This window comes from Nyctereutes procyonoides, unplaced genomic scaffold (genome assembly GCF_905146905.1).
Source record: "Nyctereutes procyonoides isolate TBG_1078 unplaced genomic scaffold, NYPRO_anot_genome, whole genome shotgun sequence".
In the NCBI taxonomy this organism is placed as follows: domain Eukaryota; kingdom Metazoa; phylum Chordata; class Mammalia; order Carnivora; family Canidae; genus Nyctereutes; species Nyctereutes procyonoides.
In genome coordinates, this window is record NW_026575147.1 from 11679274 (window position 1) to 11706449 (window position 27176).

The 27176-nt window shown below is 34.9% G+C and overlaps 1 protein-coding gene across 1 annotated transcript in view; it reads right to left on the bottom strand.

Annotated features, from left to right (window-relative positions):
- PTPN22 (protein tyrosine phosphatase non-receptor type 22) overlaps window positions 1-27176 on the bottom strand; it is a 59355-nt gene that overhangs the window by 3761 nt on the left and 28418 nt on the right. Inside the window, exons 12-20 of the mRNA XM_055312186.1 lie at window positions 16671-16747; window positions 15715-16532; window positions 14069-14152; window positions 13774-13904; window positions 11587-11614; window positions 8462-8545; window positions 8093-8208; window positions 6886-6916; window positions 2501-2578 (exon numbers count right to left, since the gene is read on the bottom strand). Of these exons, the coding sequence (XP_055168161.1) occupies window positions 2501-2578; window positions 6886-6916; window positions 8093-8208; window positions 8462-8545; window positions 11587-11614; window positions 13774-13904; window positions 14069-14152; window positions 15715-16532; window positions 16671-16747 (1447 nt within the window). The remainder of the gene's footprint in view (window positions 1-2500; window positions 2579-6885; window positions 6917-8092; window positions 8209-8461; window positions 8546-11586; window positions 11615-13773; window positions 13905-14068; window positions 14153-15714; window positions 16533-16670; window positions 16748-27176) is intronic.

Consider the following 27176-nt stretch of genomic DNA (forward strand, 5'->3'; position numbering starts at 1 on the left):
CTGAAAAACTAAGTAATCACTTTTGTTTATCCGTCTCCTTCAAACACTCTTTCTGCCCACCCCACCACCACCACCACAAAAGGAGGAAAACAAGGTTTACACGAACAATGAAAACTATTTTTAGGTCCCTTCAAAAAATTTACAGATTGATAACAATGTCTCTTTATCACTTCAATATAAGACTTTTCTTTGATGAAGGTATATTTTCAAGGTACTCTGACAACTGTAAGTGCAACTTAAACTGCTCAAATTAAACAATGAAAGCTTTGAACAGAACCAATGAAAAGATCAGAGGAGATATTTGTTAAAGCATCCAGCACAATGCCTGGCACATAGTAACTACTTAAGTTTTGCTTCAATCAGAACCACACACACACACACAAAACAAACAAACAAACAAAAAACCTATATTGGAACTAGAAGAAAAGGAGAGTAGGGAAGAGAAGAAAAGAAGATATAACAAGAAACTAAGTTAATAATAGTGATGATAAAAATTTGGAGGGAGAAGAAGCACACAGCCAAGTTCATGTGTGTTTTACTCCTTTGATAAAAAAATAGAAGGAAAAATATTTTTGGTTATATAGTTTCATAGACACAGTCACAATCTCATCTATTCAGTCCAGATAACTTGACTATAACCCCCAAGTGGACAGAATAGAAGTAAGAACATAATATACAAGTACTAAGTATTTGAAATTTGAGGAATACTTATATTCAGTCTTTTTCACTGATAAATCCTGAGTAGAACAATAGTGAGCTACCATTTTTTGCATGTAAGCCAATTCAGGAAAAATAAAAATGTTTATAAACCACAAATTTTTAAAATTCACATTTAAATGCCTTTTTAAGTAAAACAGCACAATTTATATTGCTTCTTTTCTAAAAAATGTCAAAGAGTTGTGCTTTTTAAGTAAGTAAATACTCAAATCTAAGCATATTTCAGAAGAAATAATATGGAAGAGGCTCTCTAACAGTTTATCTTCATATTAGATCACATCTTCATATTAGATCACATGTAAAGTTAGATGGGTCATGAGTTAACTCAAGTAGTATCACTGATTAAGAGAAAAGGAAGCAAGGGAACATTTGTGTTCAGGCAAAGTTTGGTGCTTTTTTCATAGGTTATATAATAATCTATATGAAATTTTTAACTAAATGATCTCATAAGAATAACTTCTTTTTCCCCTAACAACTTTAAACCTTAGAGTTAATGGAATCCAAGTAAAACTCTACAGACCAAGTAAAACTCTACAGACCAAACTATACAGAGATTCTAGTTAAATATTTTGCCAAGGTGGAATGAATAGGGACCTTTATCCAGGTGTGGTAGAGATTGCTACTGGTCTACCAAAATCTTTCCTTCCTTCCTCAGGAATACGATTGTATCTCAGCAACTGCTTACATTTCCCAGTTGCTCTTGCAATTTAGATGCAGCACATGTCCAAATTCCCTTCAAGGGAATGTAAGCGGACATGATGTTGCCACTTCCAGGCCAAGTACCTCAAGACCAGAAGAGGAGGCCACACCTCTTCCACATTTTCCTCTCAATTTCTTGCCACCTGCAATCTGGACATGGCAGTGACACAATTTTAACCATGCAGATAAGAATAATACTACAGAGCAGCCGTTCTCAAGGTCTTGTCCCAGGGAACCCTAGGAGGCTCCCAGACCGTTTCAGGGGGTCTGTCTTTTGGGTAACAAATTTAGTAATAATAGCCTACATTGGGATCCCTGGGTGGCGCAGCGGTTTGGCGCCAGCCTTTGGCCCAGGGCGCGATCCTGGAGACCCGGGATCGAATCCCACGTCGGGCTCCCGGTGCATGGAGCCTGCTTCTCCCTCTGCCTATGTCTCTGCCTCTCTCTCTCTCTCTGTGACTATCATAAATAAATAAAAATTAAAAAAAAAATAATAGCCTACATTAATTGCTGTACTTCTTACAAAAATTTATAGTATATGTGATACTATCTTAAAGAGTATCATGAATTTATGTCTTATAGTATAATAGGATGCTTAAAATAATATGAAATTATTTTAAGTTTATAGCTAGGAGCAGTGTGGCAAACAATTCCTTTAAACTGTCAAAATTTGTGCTTCAGCTCCTATGGAGAATGAGCAATATAAGATTAGATAGCAACTCTTGTTCTTATGATCACACTTGTATTTTTTTATAACTTTGATTAGGTATGAAATGGAGTATCCTAGCATGCTCAGATCCTAGCATCTCATTTAATGAAATTTCTTTATTTGGCTTTGGCTAGTCACATTCATTTACTACATGCCAACAGAGTCATTTGATTACCTAGCTTCATTTTCTGCTATGCTAGGCATTTCGGGCCTAGGGAAGATGTTGAGAGGTAGCTAAGGTCAAAAATAAAAAGATAAATTGCATGGAAAGAATATAAATATAAGGGCTTACCATCAACCTTGAATCATATTTTAAGTTGTATCATACTATAAGATAAACATTTTTTTAACTCTGCTGGAAAATAATACACATACCAAAATTCAGAAAGGAGCTGGAGTGATTTGACTGAACAGAGTCTGCAGGTTTTTTTGGTGGGGAAGAATTACAGATACCTAGAATCAGAAGAAAAAAATGTAAGGGAAAAAAATGAAGGCAGACTCTGATTACTGCTTATCAGACCACATAATTTTGAAATTAAACATTTCCTCCAAAGTAATACTCCCAGGTAAACATATTACCATAAAATATAACAAAATATAGATGCTTACAAATAGGTTAACACTATAATCTCATTTTTATGTGGGTGTTTTTTGAAAGGGTTTTTTTCCCTTTGGAAATGGATTGTACAGTAAAGCCCAACACTAAAGGGAAATACCAGAGAATTCAGAAATAACATCCATTACATTGTGAATCAACTTCTTGGGGAATTCACACTGTGGTTTATTATTTCATTTTACTTTGCACTTTGATCACTTTTTTTTAGAGAGGAGAGAAAGAGCATGCCCATGCAGGGGAGTGTGGGGAGAGAAGAGGGGTAGAGGGAGAGAGAAATCCTAAGCAGCCTCCAGGCTGGATCTCACGACCCTGAGATCATGACCTGAGCTGAAATCAAGACGCAGATGCCTAACCTACTGAGCCACCCATGCACTCCTGCACTCTGATCACTCAACACATTTTTAAATAATTTGTGTTCCACATTCATTCACCTATGGCATGTCTGTACAGTATTTTACTCCTGAATATCTTTCTTCACTTTCTAGTCTATCTTTTCCCCATTATAAATGATTCTAGTTAGGCCCAGAATCTCCCCAAAACATTGATATATGGCTTTGTTTCTTTGTTTTGCTATTTTAGCTACTTATAGCTAGGCTTAAAAATAAGTTCCTCTTCCCAGAACCTTAATCATGTAACAGTTTCTGCCCAGTTTTAAAAAATGATCTAGTGAAAACATCATTCACATCTTGCATGTACACTACCTAGCAGTGAAAAAAGAAAATGTCAGGTTTGTATAAACCATCTATAAAACTTGGTGTAAAAACAGCATATGATTAGGGAGAAATTATAAATATTCACCTTTCCTTTGGTTGTCAGCATCTTCAGTGTACAGCGTGAGGACTGCATCTATGTTTATAAACACATGCCTAATGCTAGGATTCAAGAAAAAACGCCCTCTTCATGGAGGTACTTGAGTATGAATCACTAGGAGTACATGGTGAATTTCAGTCATATTCCATTAAAAATATATTTATTGAATGACTATTATGTGCCAAGCATTGGACTAAGCACTCAGGTTAGAGACATGAATAAGAAATGAGTGAAGGTGCGAAAGTTTAGGACATATCAATTATCACTAAACTGCATATGAACTAAGAGTTATATACATCCTTCAGAAAGAAGAGTGTGCCAAAAGGGAATGTTTTTGTTTTATCACAGAGGACAAAGATTCTGCAAATATATATATCAGAACTGATATTTTGCATATTGACTTGTCACAGTTTGGTTTTTGTTTCTGTTTTCCAAAACGGCAGTGCCATGTGGTTGAATTTAATATACTTGTAAGTACTTAGTTTTATTACGTTATTACATAAACAAGACTGACTATCCTATAATTTACTTTTCTCATTTAATGAAATATCTTGGTTTTTTTCCCCTATGGCAGCTCCAGTAGAACTATATTATGTCATGGATATTTTTATGCTGCCTGCCCAGCATTAATTCCTCCTTCTCATAGCAGAACTTGAGTTTTCCTTTAGGAAATCACCCCTCCCCAATTTTTCAGCTCTCATACTTCTGGTGAAGTTGATTCTATCCTTAGATCAAGGAACTGACCTATGACTAGTGCTAATTTTCATTTGGTACATTGCCATGGTCATACCAGTTGTTTAGATCTGACCTCATTTCTTATTGGTCATTGTCTATGTGTAACAATTATTAAATATTTTAATAATAGTTTGATAGCATGACACTGCTATACTTAATTAGAATACGCTGATAATAATTGTTTCAAGGATGAGCAGATGAACCAAACCAAGACAATCAAGCCCAATCAGCCCTAGTCATCAGACTGTTGCTTGAGCAACCAGGAAAGAGCTCATTTTTTCCATCACAAGTCTGAAACCACATGGTATAAGCCTGCCTATGAATGAGCAAACACAGAGTAAAACAAAGCTGGAGATATGGAATGAGATTAGGTCCTGATTATATCGTCTGAACTCTCTTGGTTACAGACCAATGAATTCCCCTTTTCTGTTTAAGCTAGCTTAAGTTGGGTTTCCTATCACTTGAAACTGGAGGATATCTGAGTAATTAAAGTTTCCCACCAAAAGCAGCCATCAGGCATCATGGTTGATAGCTTCAATTTTTGTCACCCTGTAATTCATTCTCTACACAGGAGCCAAAGTGATCTTTTTGAAAAACATCATGTAACATCTCTGCCCAAAGCTCTTCAATGACTTCCTATTGTACTTAGAATAAACTCTAAACTACTTAACATGACCTGTAAAGATTTAACCTTCTCCCTCACCTGCACCATCCTGTCAACCACACTTTACTACTCTTTCCTCCTAATACCATGGCTTCCTCTCAATTCCTACAACACACCAAACTCACACGTCAGAGAGTTTGCATATGCTGTTCCCTCTATCTGGAGAGCTCCTCTCTCCCCTTTCCCCCTGGCTGGCTACTCCTCCATGTCACAGGTTGAATCATTACTTAAAAAGGGTCTCTCAGACCACTTATTCCAAATAAATCCCCTTTGCTATTCTCTCTTATAATTACCCTCTTGGTTTCTTGCACAGCATTTATCACCATGTGTTACCCTGCATCTGTGAATTAATATCCGAATCCATCACTAGACTTAAGTTCCGTAAAGGCATAGCCCAATACCTGCTATGTTTGCCATCATATACCCAGTGCCTTGCAGAATGCCTGGCACATAATAGGCACTCAATGAATATTCAATGAATGGATGACACTATTCTTAATGTCAGCTTAAAACAACAGATGAAGAATCCCCATTTTATTAAAAGTAGGACCAGCTTTAACTAGAGATCAATTAGAGATCCAGGCTAAAGGGAGAACTACTGGACTTCATGAGTCATGAACCATCTAGAAGGGTAAGAGGACACCTACTTAAGTACAGGCAGATAAATCTGAAGCTTCAGGATCACTTGTGAAGGCCAGATATTGTTCTTCATTTAAGGACAAAAGACCGGAGGATGAAAGCAACTGAGAAATTGAAATTAGCTTAGATCTAGAGAATGATTTCAGAGGTCTTACTTAGAAATTAGATTCAGAGTCTCTAGAGTCCCACCACATATGGAATCTATGCCAACCTAAACTTACCTGAAGTTTTTGTGTCTTTCCTATCCCCAAGATAGAGTTGGGCTTTATATATTAAAAACAAAAAAAAAAATGATTTTTTTTTAAGAGAAAGAAAACTAGGTGTTTCATAAGCTAAACTGTTCAAACCAATCTGGCTAGCTATTCAAGTCAGTCACTGCTTTGCTTTCGGCTGTTCTATACTACAGTTCCCTCTGAAATGTTTAAATTCTCTTTTGACTCACTTTAGAGGAAAGCATATATTTTCCAATTATACTTTAGCCCTCATAGCTGAGAAATTCATTCACTTCCAAGATCAGGTATAGTGTCAATGAAGGCAGGCTCGCACAAGTTTATTGACCGCAAGTGAAGAGAATAATTAGAAGAAATAAGCTTCACTATAAACCTTCTTATATAGACAATACTATAAATTGTGTTTTCTCAGTACTCTCTGTCCCTCCCTATGACACTGGTATAATGCCAAATACCTGTTTGGTCCTTGGTGTTTAACCAAGTGGATCAAATGTATAAAAAGTGTATCACTATGTTTTATATACTTCGTAGTTATATATAAGGATTTCTAAGATAACCAACTTCCCACAGCTTCAAGAGTCTTTCGGTTTTGTTTTCATTACAATATAGCAAAAATAATAAGCAACAGACTTTTATTGCTAATAATACTTGGCAAAAATGGAAACGTGTCAATACTTTGCTTCTTTCATTAAATCAACACATTTGTTTCACAATATGCTTTGCTGTGACACTTTTCAAAGAAAATACATCTGAGGTTAGGCTGCTAGGAATTTTAAATAACACAATTGTATGACAGAGTCGTAGGATGAGTATAAAGTGCCAAACATCATATTCTCATTCTTGTCTATTAAACAAAAACTCCTCCTCCCCTTACTTCCTTCCAATATTAGCATTGTGGAGCTCCACACTACAAGGGCTGGGAGTGTTTGTTCTGATACAAAGAGCCGTAGCAAGGCTCTGTATAGGAATAATATTGTTAATTTTTTCACAGAGTGGTTATATAAGGAAAAATTATGTAATTGCTAAAGTGTTATATGTATTCTAAAATACAAGTAAAAAAACTTACTCTTTTTCACGTTTCTCAAAATTTTCAAACTCTGCAAAAATACAAAGGCAAATATTAGTTTTTTATTGTTTCCTATGAAATCCAAAACACTTTAATCAAGTAGAAATATAGACTTCAGTCGAAAGGATTAATTTCCTTAAAAATAGCCATCACACACACAAAATTATTTTTCCATCTTGCTATTTTAATTCAGCGCAAAGTCTTCCCTTGATTTTACCTTGCTACTTTTTCCCATCCACATTAGAATCACCCTATATATTTAGAAATAGTGCTATCAAAATATCAGAGAAAAAAAGAGTTCCTACTTTTCTTCTTTATCAGGACCATTCCAGAATCCACAATAGCTTCTTAAGATAGCTGTGATATACAGCCATTCTCATTCTAGCCAAGAACTTTGGCCAATCACATTCTGAGCTAAATTTACTAAGGTCCACTCCATACTGTTAACCATGCCACTTCCTGCTCCATCCATTCAGCAAACCCATTCTGCTTCCTTTATGGGGAAGTCCCTAACTTATTTAACTTCCAGGAACTGATCTATATTTCTTCTTTTCTTAACATATATCAGCATGTTTGTTTTTAATCTGTTTTTTGTTTATATTTTCATGTTGTTTCATATAGGCATTATATTCCAATGGATTAACTGTTCTCTTTTCAAGGGCGGTTGTCCTTTATGACATTTCTATTTTCCTAACACCTAACAGAAGTGTACTCGCCTATAAAATAGATATTTAATAAATTATATTCTTCAGAAAATTATTTAAATTTTTTAAATAGATCATTTACTTATAATTCAAAATATTGTAGTCAAAATGCTCCCATCTTTGCTCTCCATCTACCCAATTTCTAACCCTCCCTTCAGAGATAACCATTATAGTTTATTTCTTGTGTATTTTCCAGAGTCACTTGTACCTTATAATACAAATATAGATTATATTTCCTACCTTTTAAGGAAAAGTTAATAAATAATATATAAATATACTGAGGAAGTTCTTATTCCTTTTTAAACTATATACTATGCGTATACTATGATTTATGATTTTTTTAATCAGTTCCCCTAATGATTAACAGTCTTCTTCTCAATCTGCTTCTCTTATAAACAATCTAATTTCCATCCTGATTCTGGCAGCAGGGGAGGCGGGGAGTGTGAACACCTTCAGAAACGGAAAGATTCTGGCATATTTATTAAAACTCCCATCTTGTTTACCTTAGTCCTTGTGAAACTTTTTCCAGGAGTCTTTAATGTCTGCTTTGAAGATGTTGAATTTTCCATGGTACTAGGACAGCTAGTAGAAGAAGTCTCTATAGACTGAGCCTGCATACCTTAAAAAAAAAAAAAGTTTTGTTGCATAGCTTTTTAAATCTTTGGGTTATATATAGTGATATATTCAGTAATTCTTAGCTTGGCTTTTTTATGCCTTATTTTTGCAATACATTACAGGTCTTTTTAAATGTATTATTTTGATCTTGTTTAATCGTTCTTTATACCTTTTCCATTTAGGTCCTACTTAATTGTTAATCTTTTAGAAGTCTCATTTTTTTATAGCTTTTTTGAGAGGAATATACTGCCACTTACAATCTTCATCAGCAAGAAGGAAGGACTCCAGGGTTCTTTCTGGGAGTGGAGGTGGTGGGGGAGAAGAACGATCTTGATGTTGATCTGTAATAAGAAGAGTACACAACAAAAGAAAACAAAACAACAATCCAACAAGTTATGTCAAAACCCCCTTTTGATGTTGTGTAACTTTTCCATACTTTTCAATATTAACCTACACAAGCAAATAAAAAAATTATCTGAACCATAACTGGAGCCTCAAGTATTTTGTTCCTCTAGTGTTTTAGCCAATAAGCCTATGATTCATCAGAAACTTGTACTCTCTTAGAAAAGTATTCTTCCAAAGGAATTGAACTTGAAATTAATCAAGCTTCTAATTCTTATCTTTCTTTTTTAAAGATTTTATTTATTTGATAGAGATAGCGAGGAAGAGCATAAGCAGTGAGGAGAGGGAGAAGCAGGCTCCCTACTAAGCAGGGAGCCCTACACAGGGCTTGGTCCCAGGACTGTGAGATCGTGACCTGAGCCTAAGGCAGACGCTTAGCCAACTGAGCCACCCAGGCACCCCCAAGCTTCTAATTCTAACTGCCATTTTACACAGAATCCTGGGGATAGAGTAACATGTTAATAAATAAAACCATGAGAATACAATCAACAAAAATCCAGAATATCTGCAGTCTTTAGCACAAACGACCCATGCTCTTCTACAAATAAATAGCATAAGAAAATATAAAAAGGAGAAACTGTTACAGATTTTATAAGACTGAACAAATATGTAAACCAAATGCAGTATGTAGACTTTGAATCGAGATCCAAATAAACCAACTGTAAAAAAAGACATTTTTGAGGCAATTTGAGGAAACGGAATAAAATCTGGAGATTAGATAATAATAAGGAATTATTGTTAATTACATTGGTGTGATAATGCTATTAGGGTAGGCTTAAAATGTGTTTGAAATATTCTCTGATATAAAGAATCTTAAATAATAGAGCTATTTTCCCACAATAGAAGTCCTGAAGATACGAAGGGTGTATGATAATCTCATTATATAGTGCTGAGTATAATTATATACTATACTAATGTCTTTTGAAAATGAAAATGTGGTTCAATGGTAGAGTTTCATCTATCTTTGGTCTTTGGGTTCTTTAGGCCTTAAAATTTGTCTCTAAAGCAAGTTCCCTTGTTTCTTTCTTATACACTGGGTGATATGCAAAAGTAAAGTACAACACTTATTTCCAACACCTAATATAATACCTGGCATATAGTAGGCACTTAATAAATATTTGATATCTACTCTGAAGTTGCTTATCATCTGCCAGTTTGCTGTTAAGATATATACTGGGAACTAAAGATAACTTGCAGTTAACGATATCCTGCCGAATATCTCCCTAAAATACCACTTTCATTGTATTTCCCCTCTGATGAATAACCTACAAGGCTTAGTACTTATTGCATTAAATCTGAATTCTTCTGCCTACCTGTGCATGTGTGTGTGATGGAATACATGTAACAAAATTTGCTATTAATGACAGTACATTGTGCAACCATCATCACTACCTGTCTCCAAAATATTCTCATTACCCCCAAAAGAAACTCCATATCCATTTAGCAGTCACTCCCCATTTCCCCCAGATCAGATTGGCAACCATGAATCTGTTTTCTTTATATATAGATTTCCTTAACCTGGATATTTTATCTGCCTACCTTTAAAATCCTTCAGAATCTTTCCACATTTTATCTATCCAAATTTATTTTCCATATTTTCCTGAATAGATCCTCCATTACAACTAAAGTAACCTACTCACCATTTCTCTACACTCATCATGCTTATTTCTACTTTTTAAGTCAATGTTATCCTGATCCCTGCTCCTGGAATTACCTCCTTTTTCCTCTGTCTACTCATATTCTTAAATTTCTTTCTTCTACTCAGTGAAGCCTTTCCTAACCACTCCAGTGATACCTCCTTTTTTTCCAGACTCTTGGTGATTATAATCAGCGACACACAGATGATCAGTTAGTGGCGCCAAGTAAGTATTAATTTTGCCTATCCAGTTTGAATATAAACATTAAACAGTATCTTCTCTTACATATCCTGCCTATGCTAACACTGCATAAAACATATAGAACTTGCTTAGGAATTGCTCATTTAATAATTAATAAAAATGGTAATAGTTAGCATTTAATGAGAGCTTATTATTTGACAACCACTGTGTTAAAAGCTTTATATGCATTGTCTGACTCAACCCTTAAAAAATTCTCTAAGAAATGAATTCTGTTATCCTGGTATTATAAATGAGGAAAATCAACAAAGTATATAATTTCACCAAAGTCATACATTTTGATAACTACTGGTAAGCTAAAGATTTAAATAAAAGCCTATCAGACTCCAAAGCCCATGTTCATTAATCTCTGTGTTAAACTACCTATGTATATTTGAATAACACGTTCACATGAATAATTTGTTAAGGGCAACTACAGGTATTATAACGTATGTAAAGTACCTTTGTGTGCCCAGTTATGTTAGCTGTGGATGTTGTTATTCCATGTATAAAATAAGTAAAGCTTAGGGCGCCTGGGTGGCTCAGTCAGTTAGGCACCTGCCTTTAGCTCAGATCATGATCTTGGAGTCCTGGGATAGAACCCCAAGTGGGGCTCCCTGCTCAGTGGAGAGTCAGCTTCTCCCTCTCCCTCTGCCCTTACCCCTGCTTCTTCACTCTGTCTCACTCACTCTCTCTCTCAAATAAATAAATAAAATCTTTTTTTAAAAAAAACGAGCAAAACTCAAAAGTCCTGGAGAAGCAACAGCAAGTTAAATATCTAAAGAGTCACATTGCTAACAACGGTAAAACCTAATAAAATAAAAAAGCTTCAAAGTTTTGAGAGATTCTACCTAAAATAGTTTTGGGTTTTTTTTTTTAAAGGATTATATATCAAGGAGCAGAGTTTTAAAATCCTGTGTTTACCTTGCCCTTGACAAAACAAAATTCCTAGCCTGGAAAAATCAGAAATAAACTAATAAATAGTGGGAGCTATTATGGGAACCATGCCATTTCCGGAGGTGAACTACTCTAAATTTAAGGAGTCATCCTTATAGTATAAATTCTTAGGCCTAAATGTCATCTAAAGCCAAAGGAAATTTTTTTACCTGATTTGGGACTCCGGAGTTTTACACTCTAAAAGAAAGAAAGAAAGAAAGGAAAAGTGAAAGAAGAATATGTACAGAAATTTACAATCTCAAAGCAATAAAAGGCACTTTTGAAAGCATATTTCATATACCTAGAGAGACAGTTGTGAAATGTTGAGCCTATTTTTCAATTTGGAAGCACACCAAATTATGAAAACGCATCCTTTACCCTTTAAGTGCTTTACTTTCTTTTTGTAAATTTATTTCTTGTTTCTTTTTCTTTTTTACAAAGCGAGCTTATGAATTTTTAAAATTTTAAGTGCTTTACTTTCTTTTTGTAAGTTTATTCCTTGTTTCTTTTTCTTTTTTACAAAGCGAGCTTATAAATTTTTTAAATTTTAAATTATTTTTAAGCTTCAAGTATAATTAACATACAATGTTATATTAATTTCAGGTGTAAAATTTAATGATTCAACAATTCTATACATTACTTAGTGCTGTTCATGATGAGTATACTCTTAATTCCCTTCACCTATTTCACTCACACCCTCACCCACCTCCCCGCTGGTAACCCATCAGTTTGTTCTGTATAATTATGAGTCTGTTTTTTTGTTTGTCCCTTTTTCTTTGTTCATTTGTTTTGTTTCCTAAATTTCACGTACAAGTGAAATCATATGGCAATTGTCTTTCTCTGACTTATTTCACTTAGCATAATATCTTCCAGGTCCATCCATGTTGTCACAAATGGCAAGATCTCATTCTTTTTTTATGGCTGGATAATATCCCATGATACATATGTGTATAAGATATGTGCTTATGTGTGTGTGTGTGTGTGTGTGTATATATATATATATCATATCTATCATATCTTCTTTATCCATTCATCTAGAGATGACATTTGGTTGCTTCCATATCTTAGCTATTATAAAGAATGCTGCAATAAACATAGGGGTGCATATAACTTTTTAAATTAGTGTTTTTGTTTTCATTGGGTAAGTATCCAGTAGTGGAATTACAAGGTCATATGGCAATTTTATTTTTAACTTTTTGAGGAACCTCCATATTGTCTTCCATAGTGGCTACACCAGTTTGCATTTCCACCAACAATTCATGACAGTTCCTTTTTTCCCACATCCTCACCAATGCTTGTTCCTCATGTTTCTTTATTTCAACCATTCTGACTGGAGTGAGGTGATATCTGTGATTTTGATTTGCATTTCCCTGATGATTAACGATGAGCATCTTTTTATGTCTGTTGGCTATCTGTATGTCTTCCTTGGAAAATGTCTATTTATGTCTTCTGTCCATTTTATAAATTAGATTATTTAAGTGTTTTTGGTGTTGACTTGTATAAGTTCTTTATATATTTTAGATATTAACCCCTGATTGAATGTATCATTTGCAAATATCTTCTGCTATAACCTTATGGTGATTTTTATATGTCATGGCAATTGGTCCTACACTGATTTTTAAAATTTATTTCCTTTGTATTCAGAACATTTCCCTGAAAATTTAATTGGAGGTAAATTGTTGAAACTGAAATTACTTCATAACGTTGGAAAAGGAGTAATTGTTTCTGGCTCTAGAAGTCGTTAAGATAAAGATCATTACATGTGGGTATATTATCAACAATGATAACTACTAATGAATTAAAAGTGTAATTAAAAAGAGACTATTTGCCTACAAGCATTGCAATTGTAGGCATTTAAAAATGTTTGTTTAATTCATTACTTTTCCGATCTCTAAAATTTTAAGGTAGTTGGTTCATAGAATATATACAAACATGTAAAAGATTACTGAAGCGTGGATTTTACTTCCAGAAGTGGGGAGCATTATTCCAAAAAGTTTATCTCAAGTAATACAGACATCTGTCATTCAAAAAAAATTCTCTACAATATATTATCACCGTAAACATGATATAGCCTACCAAAGGACTACCATGAACAGGCTACCTACTTCTGAAACATTTATTTTGCCTATCCTTCAGGTATCAACTCAAATATTTCCTCTTTCACTAAGCCTTCCTTAGTCATGTCCAACTTGTAAGTTTCTTAAGGGCAATGACTGCGTCTTATCCATCTTTTTACCCCACATCCTCTAGCACAGTAGTACCTGCTCAGCATTCATTGAGTGATAGGTGTTAAAAATACAAGGAGTAGGATTATGGTCTGTTGAATCCAGATGAGTAGGAAAAAAAAAGTTATTGACCTTAGTTGGTCTAAGTCTCACAGAGTCATCAGATGTATTTAACTCAGATGTTCCACTCCATTCTCGTGATATTCCAACTTTTGCCTTCGCAGGTGAAGATAAGGATTTGGGAACACCCAGTGAGAATTCTCCTGAAAGAAAGCAAATATATATGGCCCAATTCTTAGGAGTGTTGTAATTCTTTTTTAGAACAATGCAAATGTTACTCAGCAATAGCACACAGGAACATTGGCAGGACCTGAGAAGTATTCTGGTTAATCCACACTTTATTTTACACTTACTGAACTGTACTTACCAGCTTCCTCCAGCACAATAAAAGATTCAGGAGTCCTTTCAGGAAGTGGAGGGGGTACTTCATCATCCATCGAAGGAGGGGTTGCTATCCAAAGTGTCAGAAATACAACCATAATTTTTAATTAGAAAAATCTAAAGGAAATTCTTATATTCTAAAGCCCATCAAGCATCATTACAATACTTAAGTTGCTAAGTGTTTACTCCACGGAAAAGCAAAATAAATTCTTCCATTTCAAGTTGCAAACCTAGGAGGTTTTCTGCTGCTTCAACGTTTAGTATTTCTTTTAAAAGTCCAAAAGTTTTTTTACTGAGTCACAGTTAAGATAATAGAAAACATGATATTAATTCAGTAAGTTTTGAATTGTTTTCTATATAACCCTTTTGTTTTATGAAGAAAACAATAAAGCATGATAAAGCACTTTGAAATATGCCAAGGATTCAGTTACAGAGTGGGTGGTATTATAAAGATTTTAGCAGCTCTTCTTCATTTTACAGTGAAGACTAGGTTTTTACAAAACAATGGCATAACAAGGTTTTCTGTTTTTCTACAGAAAAATTGAGAATTTTTACAGAAAAATTCAAATGCTATTATAAGAAACTGCCACCAGGTGGCACACATGCCAAGATGCTACAATCCTTAAAGATGGGATTTGATTTTAATGATGATGCTCAGAGAAGTTTAAGGTATTGTGGGTATATTAAAAAAAAATCCTTTAAATTATAAAACAAGATCAAAGTATATAAAATAAATAAGGAAATAGATCCAGATGAAATATTTTTGTAACAAACTATACATCCACATGTCTATCTTATTAAGAAACGCTGTACAATACATAATGTTATAGGAAAAAAAAACCTTTCTTTAGTTCCTCTTAGAGTAAAATATTATTTATAAATTTCTGATAATATACCTGGAGAGTTAAAATTGCTCTTTTTTTCACCTTCTTCCATATCAAGCTATTATGATCATCTCTAGCAGGATATTTACTTCTACTTTTTTTTTTTTACTTCTACTTTCAAACCACTCAATAAAACAAAAACAATATACGTAATATGCAAAAATCCAGAATTCTGAAAGTGAAAGAGTATGAAAGTAATGGTGTATATAAGATTAAAGTCCTACACAGGATACCAAATACATGTTCTCATCTACTACGTTATTACACAAGGATGGGATCCTCCTGTTCCAACTGCTGCAGCAAGAAAATTCAATTCTTAGCGATCTGTTCAACTCAGTGCAGCCACATGGTTGTATGATAAAAGTCCCCAGTGATCACGTGGTACTGTGGATCAGATCCTTTCTGCTGTTCCTTTGGAAGTTGCTTCTGGATATTAAGGGTAAATTGTGGACCTCTGATACATTCCAAGGAATGGGGATTGCCTTTTTTAGAAGCACCCTTGCTGGCATAGATCCTGCACCAGATCTGAATGCCTCCATTGCTGCCTGTTTCACCACTATTACATATTTGTTATTGCTACTTCTTGACTTACCACATCAGTAAAACATTTCTGGAATTTATTTCTTTGAGAAGGAAAAGGAAGAAGGAGACAAAAGCAGAGAAAGACAAGGAGGAGACAGAGAGAAACCAAATCTATAGAAACAGAGTGAAATCCAAAATTCCACATAAACTTCTAAAAATAACTTACCTACTACTACTGCTGTCTCTTGGCTTGGTAGGGGATCATCAGTTGGAGGACTCAGTGCTAAAGAATCATGTGAATTGTAACAAGAAAAAAGGGTTGTGGAGGATGTTGGCAATGAAGAACAAGGTAAAACATTTCCATCTAGCTTCTCAGGTAAATCAAGAGACATCTTAGAACCAGCACTACTTGGTGACAATGATAAAAAATAAGGATCTTCTGAAGACATGTAAGAATATACATCAACAGCACTAGAGTCCTGCCACTTTGCATCAGAGGTATTGCACATTTGGTGCTGATAGCCAGATGGCAGCGAGTAATTCAGTTCTGCTGAAGAAACATGCATTGCTTTTTGAGGCTGCTCAAGACAAAAGTTGCGTGGTTGAGATTCCAAACGAGAAGAATGTGCCTTGACATCCAGCTCCTTGGTGTCTCTCTGTTGTATCAGTTCAAAGGGAATTGATTTGGTCCTCATTATCGGCCTCTTTGAATTAAAATATCTTCCTGCTACATCTGCAGGTTTAGAATTTGGATATGCTCCAAACAAAATGGAGCTCCAGTCCAAACTTTGATGCTTCTGAAGAGGCTCCCCAGCAATTGGAAATGCCTTTGTCTCCCACTCTGTGACTATATCAGCATTTTTGTTACAACTACAATTTAGCTCCAAAAGGTCAAAAGAACTGCTCTGTCCAGCAGGGTGCAAAACTAACCCTTCCTTTTCACTGATGTCAGAAGTCCTGAATTCAAAGGAAGAAGCTTCTGCGCTTTTTATCCTTAGCCTTTGTTTGCTCTGTTGGTTCATCATTTTTGCTTCTTTTATGTCACTAAAACAAAAAGACAGTAATAATGACATCACACCCCAAAGAGGCCTCTTCCTAGCATCACAATGGGTAATCAGCATGACATTTGCCCTCCACCCCGACACAATTAGACAACATTGAGGTGTGTAAAATTGTACTCACCTTTCCGGTAAATTAGGAGAATGAGACTCTGTTTCTACAGTGGGATTTTGCTCAAGAGCTGAATACTTTGCTTGCATCTTCAAGAGAAATAAAGAAGACTTTAGTTTTTAGTGAAGAAATAGCAATGAGTATTTTAACACTCACAAAGTTGAGAAGTTATTTTTCAAAAAACATAAAGATTCTAGATAATTCACAAAAGAGGTGAGTTTCCAAAATATTGAGTCCAACAAGAATCTGTTTCCATATCCAGATCAAAGAGATCCAAATAAAGGATTAGTAGTGGTATAGAAACTAGAAAGTATTTGCTTATAGTATCAAATGTCTTTGGGGGTAACTTTACTCTCATGCACAATCTACCTTCAGAAATGACATAAACTCTTAATGTTAGTAAGTTCTTATTATGTTATTAATGTTAGTAAGTTCCTCATACTTTTCTTGTTCTACCTCTTCTTTCCTTACCATGCTCTAGCTAGACTAGTTTTCTTCCCATTCCTTAAGCATACCAAATTTATTTCCAATTCTAGGCTTTTACACTTACTACTCCCTCTGATTGAAATACTCTTGCGGGCAGCCCAGGCGGCCCAGCGGTTTAGCGCTGCCTTCAGCCCAGGGCATGATCCTGGAGACCTAGGATCCAGTCCCACATCGGGCTCCCTGCATGGAGCCTGCTTCTCTCTCTGCCTGTGTCTCTGCCTCTCTCTCTGTATGTCTCTCATGAATAAATAAAATCTTTTAAAAAAAATGAAATACTCTTGCTCCAGATTTTGCATAACTGGCTCTTTCTAAGTAATTATTCTTTACTTAAATGTCACCTGCATTAGAAAAAAAAAAAAAAAACTTCTCTGACCACTCAACCTAAACATCATACTCCCACACACTTGTCACCCACTCTTTTTTTCTTCAGAGCAATGCTCACATTATGAAATATGCTACACAGAATCTTAGATACCTCCAATTTGTAAAATGCATCCTGATTTTAGAAATGTTTAAATATATTTTATAAATGTCATCAGCAATTGTAAGATTCCACCTGTTGTGGATTTAATTAAGACTCTCAAAAAGATTTGTTGAAATCTAATATTTCTGATATTATGATATACCCTGATATCTATGAATATGACCTTATATGGAAATAGAGTCTTTGCAGGTGTTAATAGTCCAGATGAGGTTATGCTGGAGGGTGGGCCTATCACAATGACTTGTGTTCTTATAAAAATATAAGCAGAGACTCAGAGACATTCAAGGAGAATGCCTTGTGATGATGGAGACAGAGACTGGAACAATGCATCTGTAAGTCAATGAATGCCAAAGATTGCTGACAAATACCAGAAACTAAGAAGAAACAAGGAAGACTCTGTCTCTAGAACTGTGAGAAAAAGCATGGCCTTAGTGACACCTTGAGTTTGGACTTCCTCCTACCTCTAAAACTATGAGAAAATAAATTTGTTTTAAACCCTCCTTAGTTTGTGATATTTGTTACAACGGGTCTGGTAAACTGATAAGATACATTAGTACCCCATTTTCAATAATGGATAGGTCAGATAGTAGATCAATAAGTAAACAGAGAACCAGACATGAATAACACCATAAACCGATTTAACCTAACAATGCATAACACTCCATGTTACAATGTATACATTCTTCTCAAACTTACATAGACTATTATCCAGGATAGACCATATAATAAGCCACAAAACAAGTCTTAATACGTTTTAAAAGATCAAAGTGATACGAGTATTTTTTCCAATGGATTGAGGCTAAAAATTAATAAAACTAGAAAATTCATGGGTCAAAGAAGAAATCACAACAGAAATTAGAAATATTCAAAAATGAACGAAAACATAGTATACAAAAATGTATGAGATACAATGAAAGTGATATTCAGAGGGAATCTATAGCTATAGATACCTACTCTTTTTTGTTGTTGTTAAAGATTTTATTTATTTATTCATGAGAGACACACAGAAAGTGAAAGAGTCAAGAGACACAGGCAGAGGGAGAAGCAGGCTCCATGCAGGGAGCCCTACGTGAGACTTGATCCGGGGACTCCAGGATCATGACCTGAGCTGAAGGCACGCTCAACCACTGAGCTACCCAGGCGTCGCTAGACACCTACTCTTAAAAAGAAAAAAAAGGGGGCAGCCTGGGTGGCTCAGCTGTTGAGGGCGGACTTCAGCCCAGGGTGTGATCCTGGAGACCCAGGATCGAGTCCCACATCCCAGGGATCGAGTCCCACATCAGGTTTCCTACATGGAACTTGCTTCTCTGCCTGTGTCTCTGCCTCTCTCTTTCTCTCTGTGTCTCTCATGAATAAGTAAATAATATCTAAAAAGAAAAAAAGAAAAGAAAAGAAGAACTCAAATCAATGACTTAGCTTTATACCTAAGTAACTGGAAAAAATCAAACTAAACCTAAAGCTAGCAGAAGAAAGGAAATATTAACTATTAGAGCAAAGATAAATAGAGATTAAGAAAATAGTGGAGAAAATCTACAAAACCAAAAGTTAAACCTTTGTAGAGATCAACAAAACAAACCTTAGTTAGACTGACTAAGGAAAAAAGAGAGAAGACTCAAATTACCAAAATCTCAAATTACAGAAATAAAAATGGGTATATTATCACCAGTTTTACAGAAATAAAAAGTATTACAAAACAATTATGTGAACAATTGTGCACCAACGAATTGTATAACCTAGATGAAATGGACAAATTCCTAGAAACCCATGACCAACCAAACCTGACTCAGGAAGAAATAGAAAAACTGAATAGATGTACAACTAGTAAGTAGACTGAATCAGTAATCAAAAGACCTTCCAACAAAGAAAAGCTCAGGACCAGATGGCTTCATTAGTGAACTCCACCAAACATTTAATGCCAACCTTTCACAGACTCTTCCAAAAAACTGAATAGGAGAGAACACTTGAGAAGTCATACTATGACGCCAGCATTTCCCTGATAGCAAGACCAGACAAAGATACTATAAGAAAAAGAAAAATATAGATCAATATAATTTATGATTATTGATGCAAAGTCCTCAACTAAATATTAGCAAACTGAATCCAGCATCATATTAAAAGGATTATGAACCATGACCAAGTGGGATTTATTCCCAGAATGCAAAGATTGTTCAACATACAAAAATCAATCAATATAATATACCCCCATTAATAAAATAAAAGAGAAAACCCCTACATGATCATGTCAGTTCATGCAGAAGAAAAAGTATTTGACAAAATTCATGATAAAGACACTCAAAAATCTGGGAATATAATTTCCTTAATGTAATAAAAACCACATATGCAAAACCCACAGCCAACATTATATTCAATGGTGAAAGTCTGAAAGCTTTTCCCTGAAGATGAGGAATAGAACAACGATGCCAATTTTTACCACTTCTATTCAACTTAGTACTTAAAATTCATTGCCAGAGAAATTTGGCAAGAAAAAACAAAAGGCATCAAAATTGGAAAAGAGGAAGTAATGTTATTTTCATTTGCAGATGACGTGATCTCATATGCTGAGAGATTCTACATATGCACACACAAAAGCTACAACTAAGAAACGAATTCAGTGAGAATGCAAAATACAAAATCATCACACAAAAACCAGTTGCATTTCTATACACTAGCAATACACAACCTGAAAGGAAAATTAAGAAAACAACTCAATTTTATTAGCATCACAAAATACTTAGGAATAAATTCAAACAATAAAATGAAAGACTCATATACTGAAAACTACAAAACATTGCTAACAGAAATTAAATAAGACAAATAAATGGAAAGACATCCTCCGTTCATGGAGTGGATGACAAAATATTGATACAATAACTATGTTACCCAAAGTGATCTACAGATTCAGTTCAATCCCTACCAAAATCCCAATGATGTTTTTGTAGAAATAGAAATATTCATCCTAAAATCTATATGGAATCTCGAGGGACTCCAAATAGCCAAAACAATCTTGAAAAGGAAGAACAAACCTGGAGGACTCATACTTCCACTCCTGTATAACAGGAGTGCCTGGCTGGCTCAGCAGATAGAGTATGTGATTCTTGATCTTGAGGTCATGAGTTCAAGCCCCATGTTGAGCATAGAGCTTACTTTTAAAATATATTCTACAAAGATACAGTAATAAAACAACTGAACTGGCTTGGGACAGCCATAAAGACCAATGGAATAAAATAGAGACCATGGTAATAAACTCACATAAGTGGGAAATTGAGTTTTGGTGAAGGTACCAAGATCATTCAATGGAGAAAAGATTCTTTTCAACAAATGGTTCTGGAAAATCTGGACATCCACGTGCAAAAGAATGAATTTTGACCTGTACCTTACAATATATATAAAAATTAACTTAGAATGGATCAAATACTTGAATATAAGAACTAAAGCTATAAAAACTCTTAGAAGAAAACACAGAAAGCTTCATGACATTGGATTTGGTAATGATTTCTTGGATATGACACAAAATCACTAGCAATAACAAAATAAACAAACTGAACTTTATGAAAATTAAAATTTTTGTGCATCAAGTACATAATCAACAGTGTGAAAGGGCAACCCACAGGATGGGAGACAATATTTGCAAGTCACATATCTGATAAGGGATTAATATCCAGAATATACAGAGGACTCCTAAGATTTAACAATAAGAAAAAAAAGCAATTCAAAATGGGCAAAGGACTTATACAGACAATGATATATAAATGGCCAATGAGCACAGGAAAATTTCTTAACATCACTAAACAGGAAAATTCAAACCAGAACCACAATGGGACACCACTTTATATCATTAGGATGGTTACCATGTAAAAGCAAACAAAAATAGAAAATAATAAGTATTGCTAAGGACCTGGAGAAATTGGAACCCTTGTACATTGCTGGTGGGAATGTAAAATGGTGCCAGTGCTGTAAAAAACAGTATGGCAGTATCTCAAAAAATTAAACACAGAATTATCATGTGAGGGGTACTTGGCTGTCTTGGTCAGAAAAGCATGTAACTCTTGATCTCAGGGTCATGAGTTTGAGCCCCATGTTGAGTGTAGAAATTACTTAAATAAATAAATACTAAAAAAAGAATTATATGATCTAGCATTTCCACTTCTGCATATATACCCCCAAATAACTGAAAACAAGGACACAAAAAATATTTGCACATTCATGTTCATAGCAGTATTACTCACAATAGCCAAAAAGTAGAAGTAAACCACCTATTCACCAATGGATGAATGGAGAAACAAAATGTGGCATACAATGGAACATTGTATTTATTGTAGCCTTAAAAATGAAGGGAATTCTGACACATTGATAAACTTTGAGGACATTATGCTAAGTGAAATAAGCCAGACACAAAAGGACAAACATATGATCCCACTGATATGGGGCACCTAGAGTTGTCAAATTCATAGATACAAATGGTAGATTAGTGATTGCCAAGGGTGGGGGAAGGGGAGGAAGAAATAGGGAGGTATTGTTTAATAGGTATAAAGTTTCAGTTTTTAAAGATAAAAAGAGTTCTGGAAATGGATGGTGGTGGTAATTGCACACAATATGAATATTCATAGTATCATTGAACTATACACATAGATTTAAAGTGGTACATTTATGTATATTTTGCCACAATTTTTAAAAAGATTTTATTTTAAAGAGAGAGAGCCTGTGGGCACACATGCATACATGCTAGCAGAGGGAAGGGCAGAGGGAGAGGAAGAGGGAAAAAATCCCAAGCCAACTCTGTACTAAGCACAAGGCTGACCCAGGGCTCCAACCCACAATCCCAAGATCATGATCTGAGCTGAAATTAAGAGTCGATCCTCAGCTGACTGAGCCATGCAGGTGCCCCTATTTTACCACAATTTTAAAAATTTGAAATAAAAGTAGGCAAAGGACTTTTGTTCTACATTTGTCCAGAGAAGCTATACAAATGGCCAATAAGCATACAAAAATGATGCTCAGCATCTCTAATCATTAGGGAAATGCAAATCAAAACCATGAGATATCACTTCACACCCATTAGAATGGCTATTTTCTAAGAAAACAAAACAAAATCCAAAACCCAGAAAATACCAAGTGGTGGCAAGGATGTAGAGAAATTGAAACTCATGTACATTGCAAGCAGGGATGTAAAATTTTGCAGCCACTGTAAAAAAAAAAACAGTAGGGTAGTACCTTTAAAAACTAAACCTAGAATTACTGCATGACCCAACAATTCCTGGATTCTTCTGGGTATATAACCCAAAGAATTTAAAGTGGGGACTTCAGCAAATATTGGTACACTGATTTTTTATAGCAGCATTACCACATTATCACAGTAACCAAAAGGTGGAAATGATTTCAAATGTCAACTGGTAGATGAATGAATAAGCAAAATGTGGGATAGACACACAATTGTATATTATACAGCCATAAAAGGGAGTGAAAGTGTATATTGTAATTGTTTTTATTATTATTATTTTTTAAGATTTTATTTATTTATTCATGAGAGACAGAGAGAGAGAAAGGGGGGGCAGGGACACAGGCAGAGGGAGAAGCAGGCTCCATGCAGGGACCCCGACATGGGACTCCATCCTGGGTCTCCAGGATCAGGTGCTGGGCCGAAGGCAGGTGCTAAACCACTGAGCCACCCGGGCTGCCCCTGTAATTGTAATTGTATATTATACAGCAATAAAAGGGAGTGAAATAAAAAAAAAAATAGACGAACCTTAAAAACATGCCACACGAAAAAGCCAGATGCAAAAGACTAAATACAATGGTTCCACTTACATCATGCACCTAGAATAAGCAATTTTATAAAGACAAAAAGTAAAATAGAGTTGCTAGGGGTTGGGGTAGGAGGCATGGAGAGTTTCTGTTTAGGATGATGAAAAATTTCTAGAGATAAATAGTAGTGATAGTCATACACATAGTGAAGATACCTAATGCCACTGTATTGTACACTTAAAAATGGTTAAAATGGTAATTTTTTTTTCACTGTAATATAGTGATCTATTTTATCACAATAGAAAATATGGGGGAAGTGTTTTCTCTTCCCATTTTCTGGTACAGATTGTGTAAAGTTCATGTTAATTCTTCCCTAAACATTTGGTTAGATTACTAAAATGAAATTATATGGGCCTGGAGATTTCATTTTTGGGTTTTTAAATTATAAATTCCGTTTTCTTGATTGTTATGGGGCTATTCAAATGATCTATTTCATGTTGAGTAAGCTCTGGTAGTTTGTGTTTTTTGAGGAAGTAATCCATTTTGTCTAAGTTGCCAAGTTTAGATGCCGTCCAGTTTATACTATATTTCTTTATTATCCCTTTGATATCTGCAGAGACTATAGGACTCTCCCATTTTACTCCTGATATTGGTCATTTTTAAAAAAGATTTTATTTATTTATCCATGAGAGAGAGGCGGAGACACAGGCAGAGGGAGAAGCAGGCTCCATGCAGGGAGCCTGACTTGGGACTCTATCCCAGGTCTCCTGGATCAGGCCCTGGGCTGAAGGCGGCGCTAAACCGCTGAGCCACCCGGGCTGCCCAGATGCTGGTCATTTTTATCTTTTTTTTTTCCTCATAAGTTTTCATAGAGATTTGTCAATTTTATTGATCATTTTGGCTCTTTTTTCCACGGTTTTCCTGTTTCCAATTTCATTGATTTCTGCTCATTATTTCTTTCCTTATCTTCTCTTTGGGTTTATTTTGCTCCTTTCTCCCCTTAGATATTCTCTCTCTCTCTCTCTCTCTCTTGCTCTCTCTCTCTCTCTTTAAGATTTTGTTTATTGGGACACCTGGGTGGCTTAGTGGTTGAGCATCTGCCTTTGGCTCAGGTCATGATCCTGGGGTTTTGGGATCGAGTCCCACAGCGGGTTCTCCACAGGGAGCCTGCTTCTCCCTCCTGTAGTGTCTCTACCTCTCTGTGTGTGTCTCTCATGAATAAATAATATCTTTAAAAGAAAAGATTTTATTTATTCCTTTGATAGAGATAGCGAGCACAAGTAGGGGGAAGGGGGAACAGGAGAGGAAGAAGTAGGCTACCCACTGAGCAGGGAGCCCTGGAATCATGACTGCTGCTATACCTCTGTCCCACAAATGTTAATGTGTTGTATTTTCATTTTTATTCAGTTCAATGTGTAGTTTTTAAAAATTTCCCTTGAAACTTCCTCTTTCACCCAATGCATTATTTATAAGAATGTAGTTTCGTTTCCAAGTGTTTGGATCTTTTCCTGTTATCTTTCTCTTATTGACTTCTAGTTTGATTTCACTGTGGTCAGAGAATACATTCTGTGTGATTTCAATTATTTTAAATATTTGAGATTGTTTTGTGGCCCAAATACGATTGATCTCAGTATATGTTCCATCAGCACTTGAGAAAAATGTGTGTTCTTGTGTTGTTGATTGGAATATTCTATAAATATCAATTTAATCCCATTGGTTGATGATGATGTTGAGTTATCCTATATTCTCACTGGTTTTCCATTGAAAATCAATCTAAGAGAGGGGTACTGAACTATAACCAGATTTGTCTATTTCTCCTTTCTGTTCTGTCTGCTTTTGCTGTACATATTTTCTAGCTCTGTTTCGTTCATACACAATTAGGACTGTTATTTATGTCTTGGTGGTGGATTGATCCTTTTATCATTATATAATGTCCCTTCCTGCCTGTGATAATTTTCTTTTCTCTGAAGTCTACTTTATCTGATAGCTATTCCTGCTTTCCTTTATTCATGTTTATTTTTATTATTTTATTTATTTACTGCCATTTAACATCATTTTATTCTAGCATAAATAAACTTTACTTGGAACTTTAGTGGACCTGACTATTGTATAGGTACCCTGGGTTTAGATTCAAAATCTCCCCCAAAATCACCACAAGTCTTTAGGCCACATTTTTTGAAATCCATTGAAAGATGGATTAACAATTTTCCAAACAATCTATAGACAAGAGAACTGGCCATAAAGAGTATATTAATCCAATTACACCGAATAGTCCTGCTGACCTTCTATTATCCTTGGGTTTTTTTCTTCAAAATTTTATTTAAAGTCTAGTTAGTTACCATATAGTGGAATATTGGTTTTGGGAGTAGAATTTAGTGATTCATCACTTACATATAACACCCAGTGCTCAACACAACCAGTGCCCTCCTTAATACCCATCATCCATTCAGCCCATCACCCACCCACCTCTCCTCCATCAACCCCCAGTTTGTTCTGTATAGTTAAGAGCCCTTTATGGTTTATTTTTCTCTCTCTTTTCCCCGCCTTCTCGTATATTCTGTTTTGTTTCTTAAATTCCACATATGAGTGAAATCATATGGTATTTGTCTTTCCTGATTGACTTATTTCACTTAGCATAGTACATTCTAGCTCCTTCTATATTGTTGGAAATTGCAAGATTTCATTCTTTCTTATAGCTGAGTGTGTATATATATATATATATATACACACTGTATATATATACACTCAGTATATATATGTATGTGGTATGTATGTATACATCCTCTTTATCCATTCATTAGTCAATGGACATTTAGGCTTTTTCCATAATTTGGTTATTGTTGATAATGCTACTATAAACATTGAGGTGCATGTGCCCCTTTGAATCAGTATTTTTGTTCCCTTATTCATGTTTGTATGAATACATGATACATCCTCTTTTTAATCTTTATTTTCTTTTGTTTAATCTTTACTTTAAACTAACCTATGCATTTAAAGTATGTTTCTTATACACAGCATATAGTTGGGTTATGTTTTCAATACATTCTACCAATCTGTCTTTTAATTGATATATTTATACCATTTTAATTTTTTTTTACCATTTACATTTAATGTAATTGCTGATATGTTAGGGCTTACATCTGCTATTTTATTTTTTGTTTTCTGTTTGTTGTGTTTTTCATTTCTCTTTTCTTTCTCCTGCATATTTAGAATTTCATTTTGATTTACCTATAGTGTTTTTTAAGGTGCATTCTTTGTATAGCTTTTGTAGTAGTGGCTCTATGTATTACATTATATATACATAACCTATCACAGTCTACAGATATTAACATTTCACTAGTTCAAGTACAGAAACCTTTCCCTTTACATCCCTAACGCTTCCTTGCTTATAATATAATTGTCTTAAATATTTCCTCTAATACATTTAGAACTACATCAGATCATATAATTTTTGCTTTAATCATCAAGCAATTTAGAAAACTCCAGAAGATAAAGAAAACCTATTACATTTACCTATGGTTTTGCTTATAATGTTCTCCCTTCTTTCATCATTTCCTTTCTGTTTAGTAAACTTCCTTTGTCATTTTTTTAAGGGTAGTCTACCAAACAAATTCTCTTAGTTTTTTGTTTGTTTTTCATCTGAGAATGTCTTGATTTCTTCTTTATTCCTGAAGGATATTTTCACTGGGTGTGGGATTCTGGATTGCCAGTTATTTTTTTTTTTTCAGCACTGAAGAAAAACTCTACTATCACTTTCTTCTGGCTTCCATGATTTCTGATAACAAATCTGTTATCATTCTAGTTGT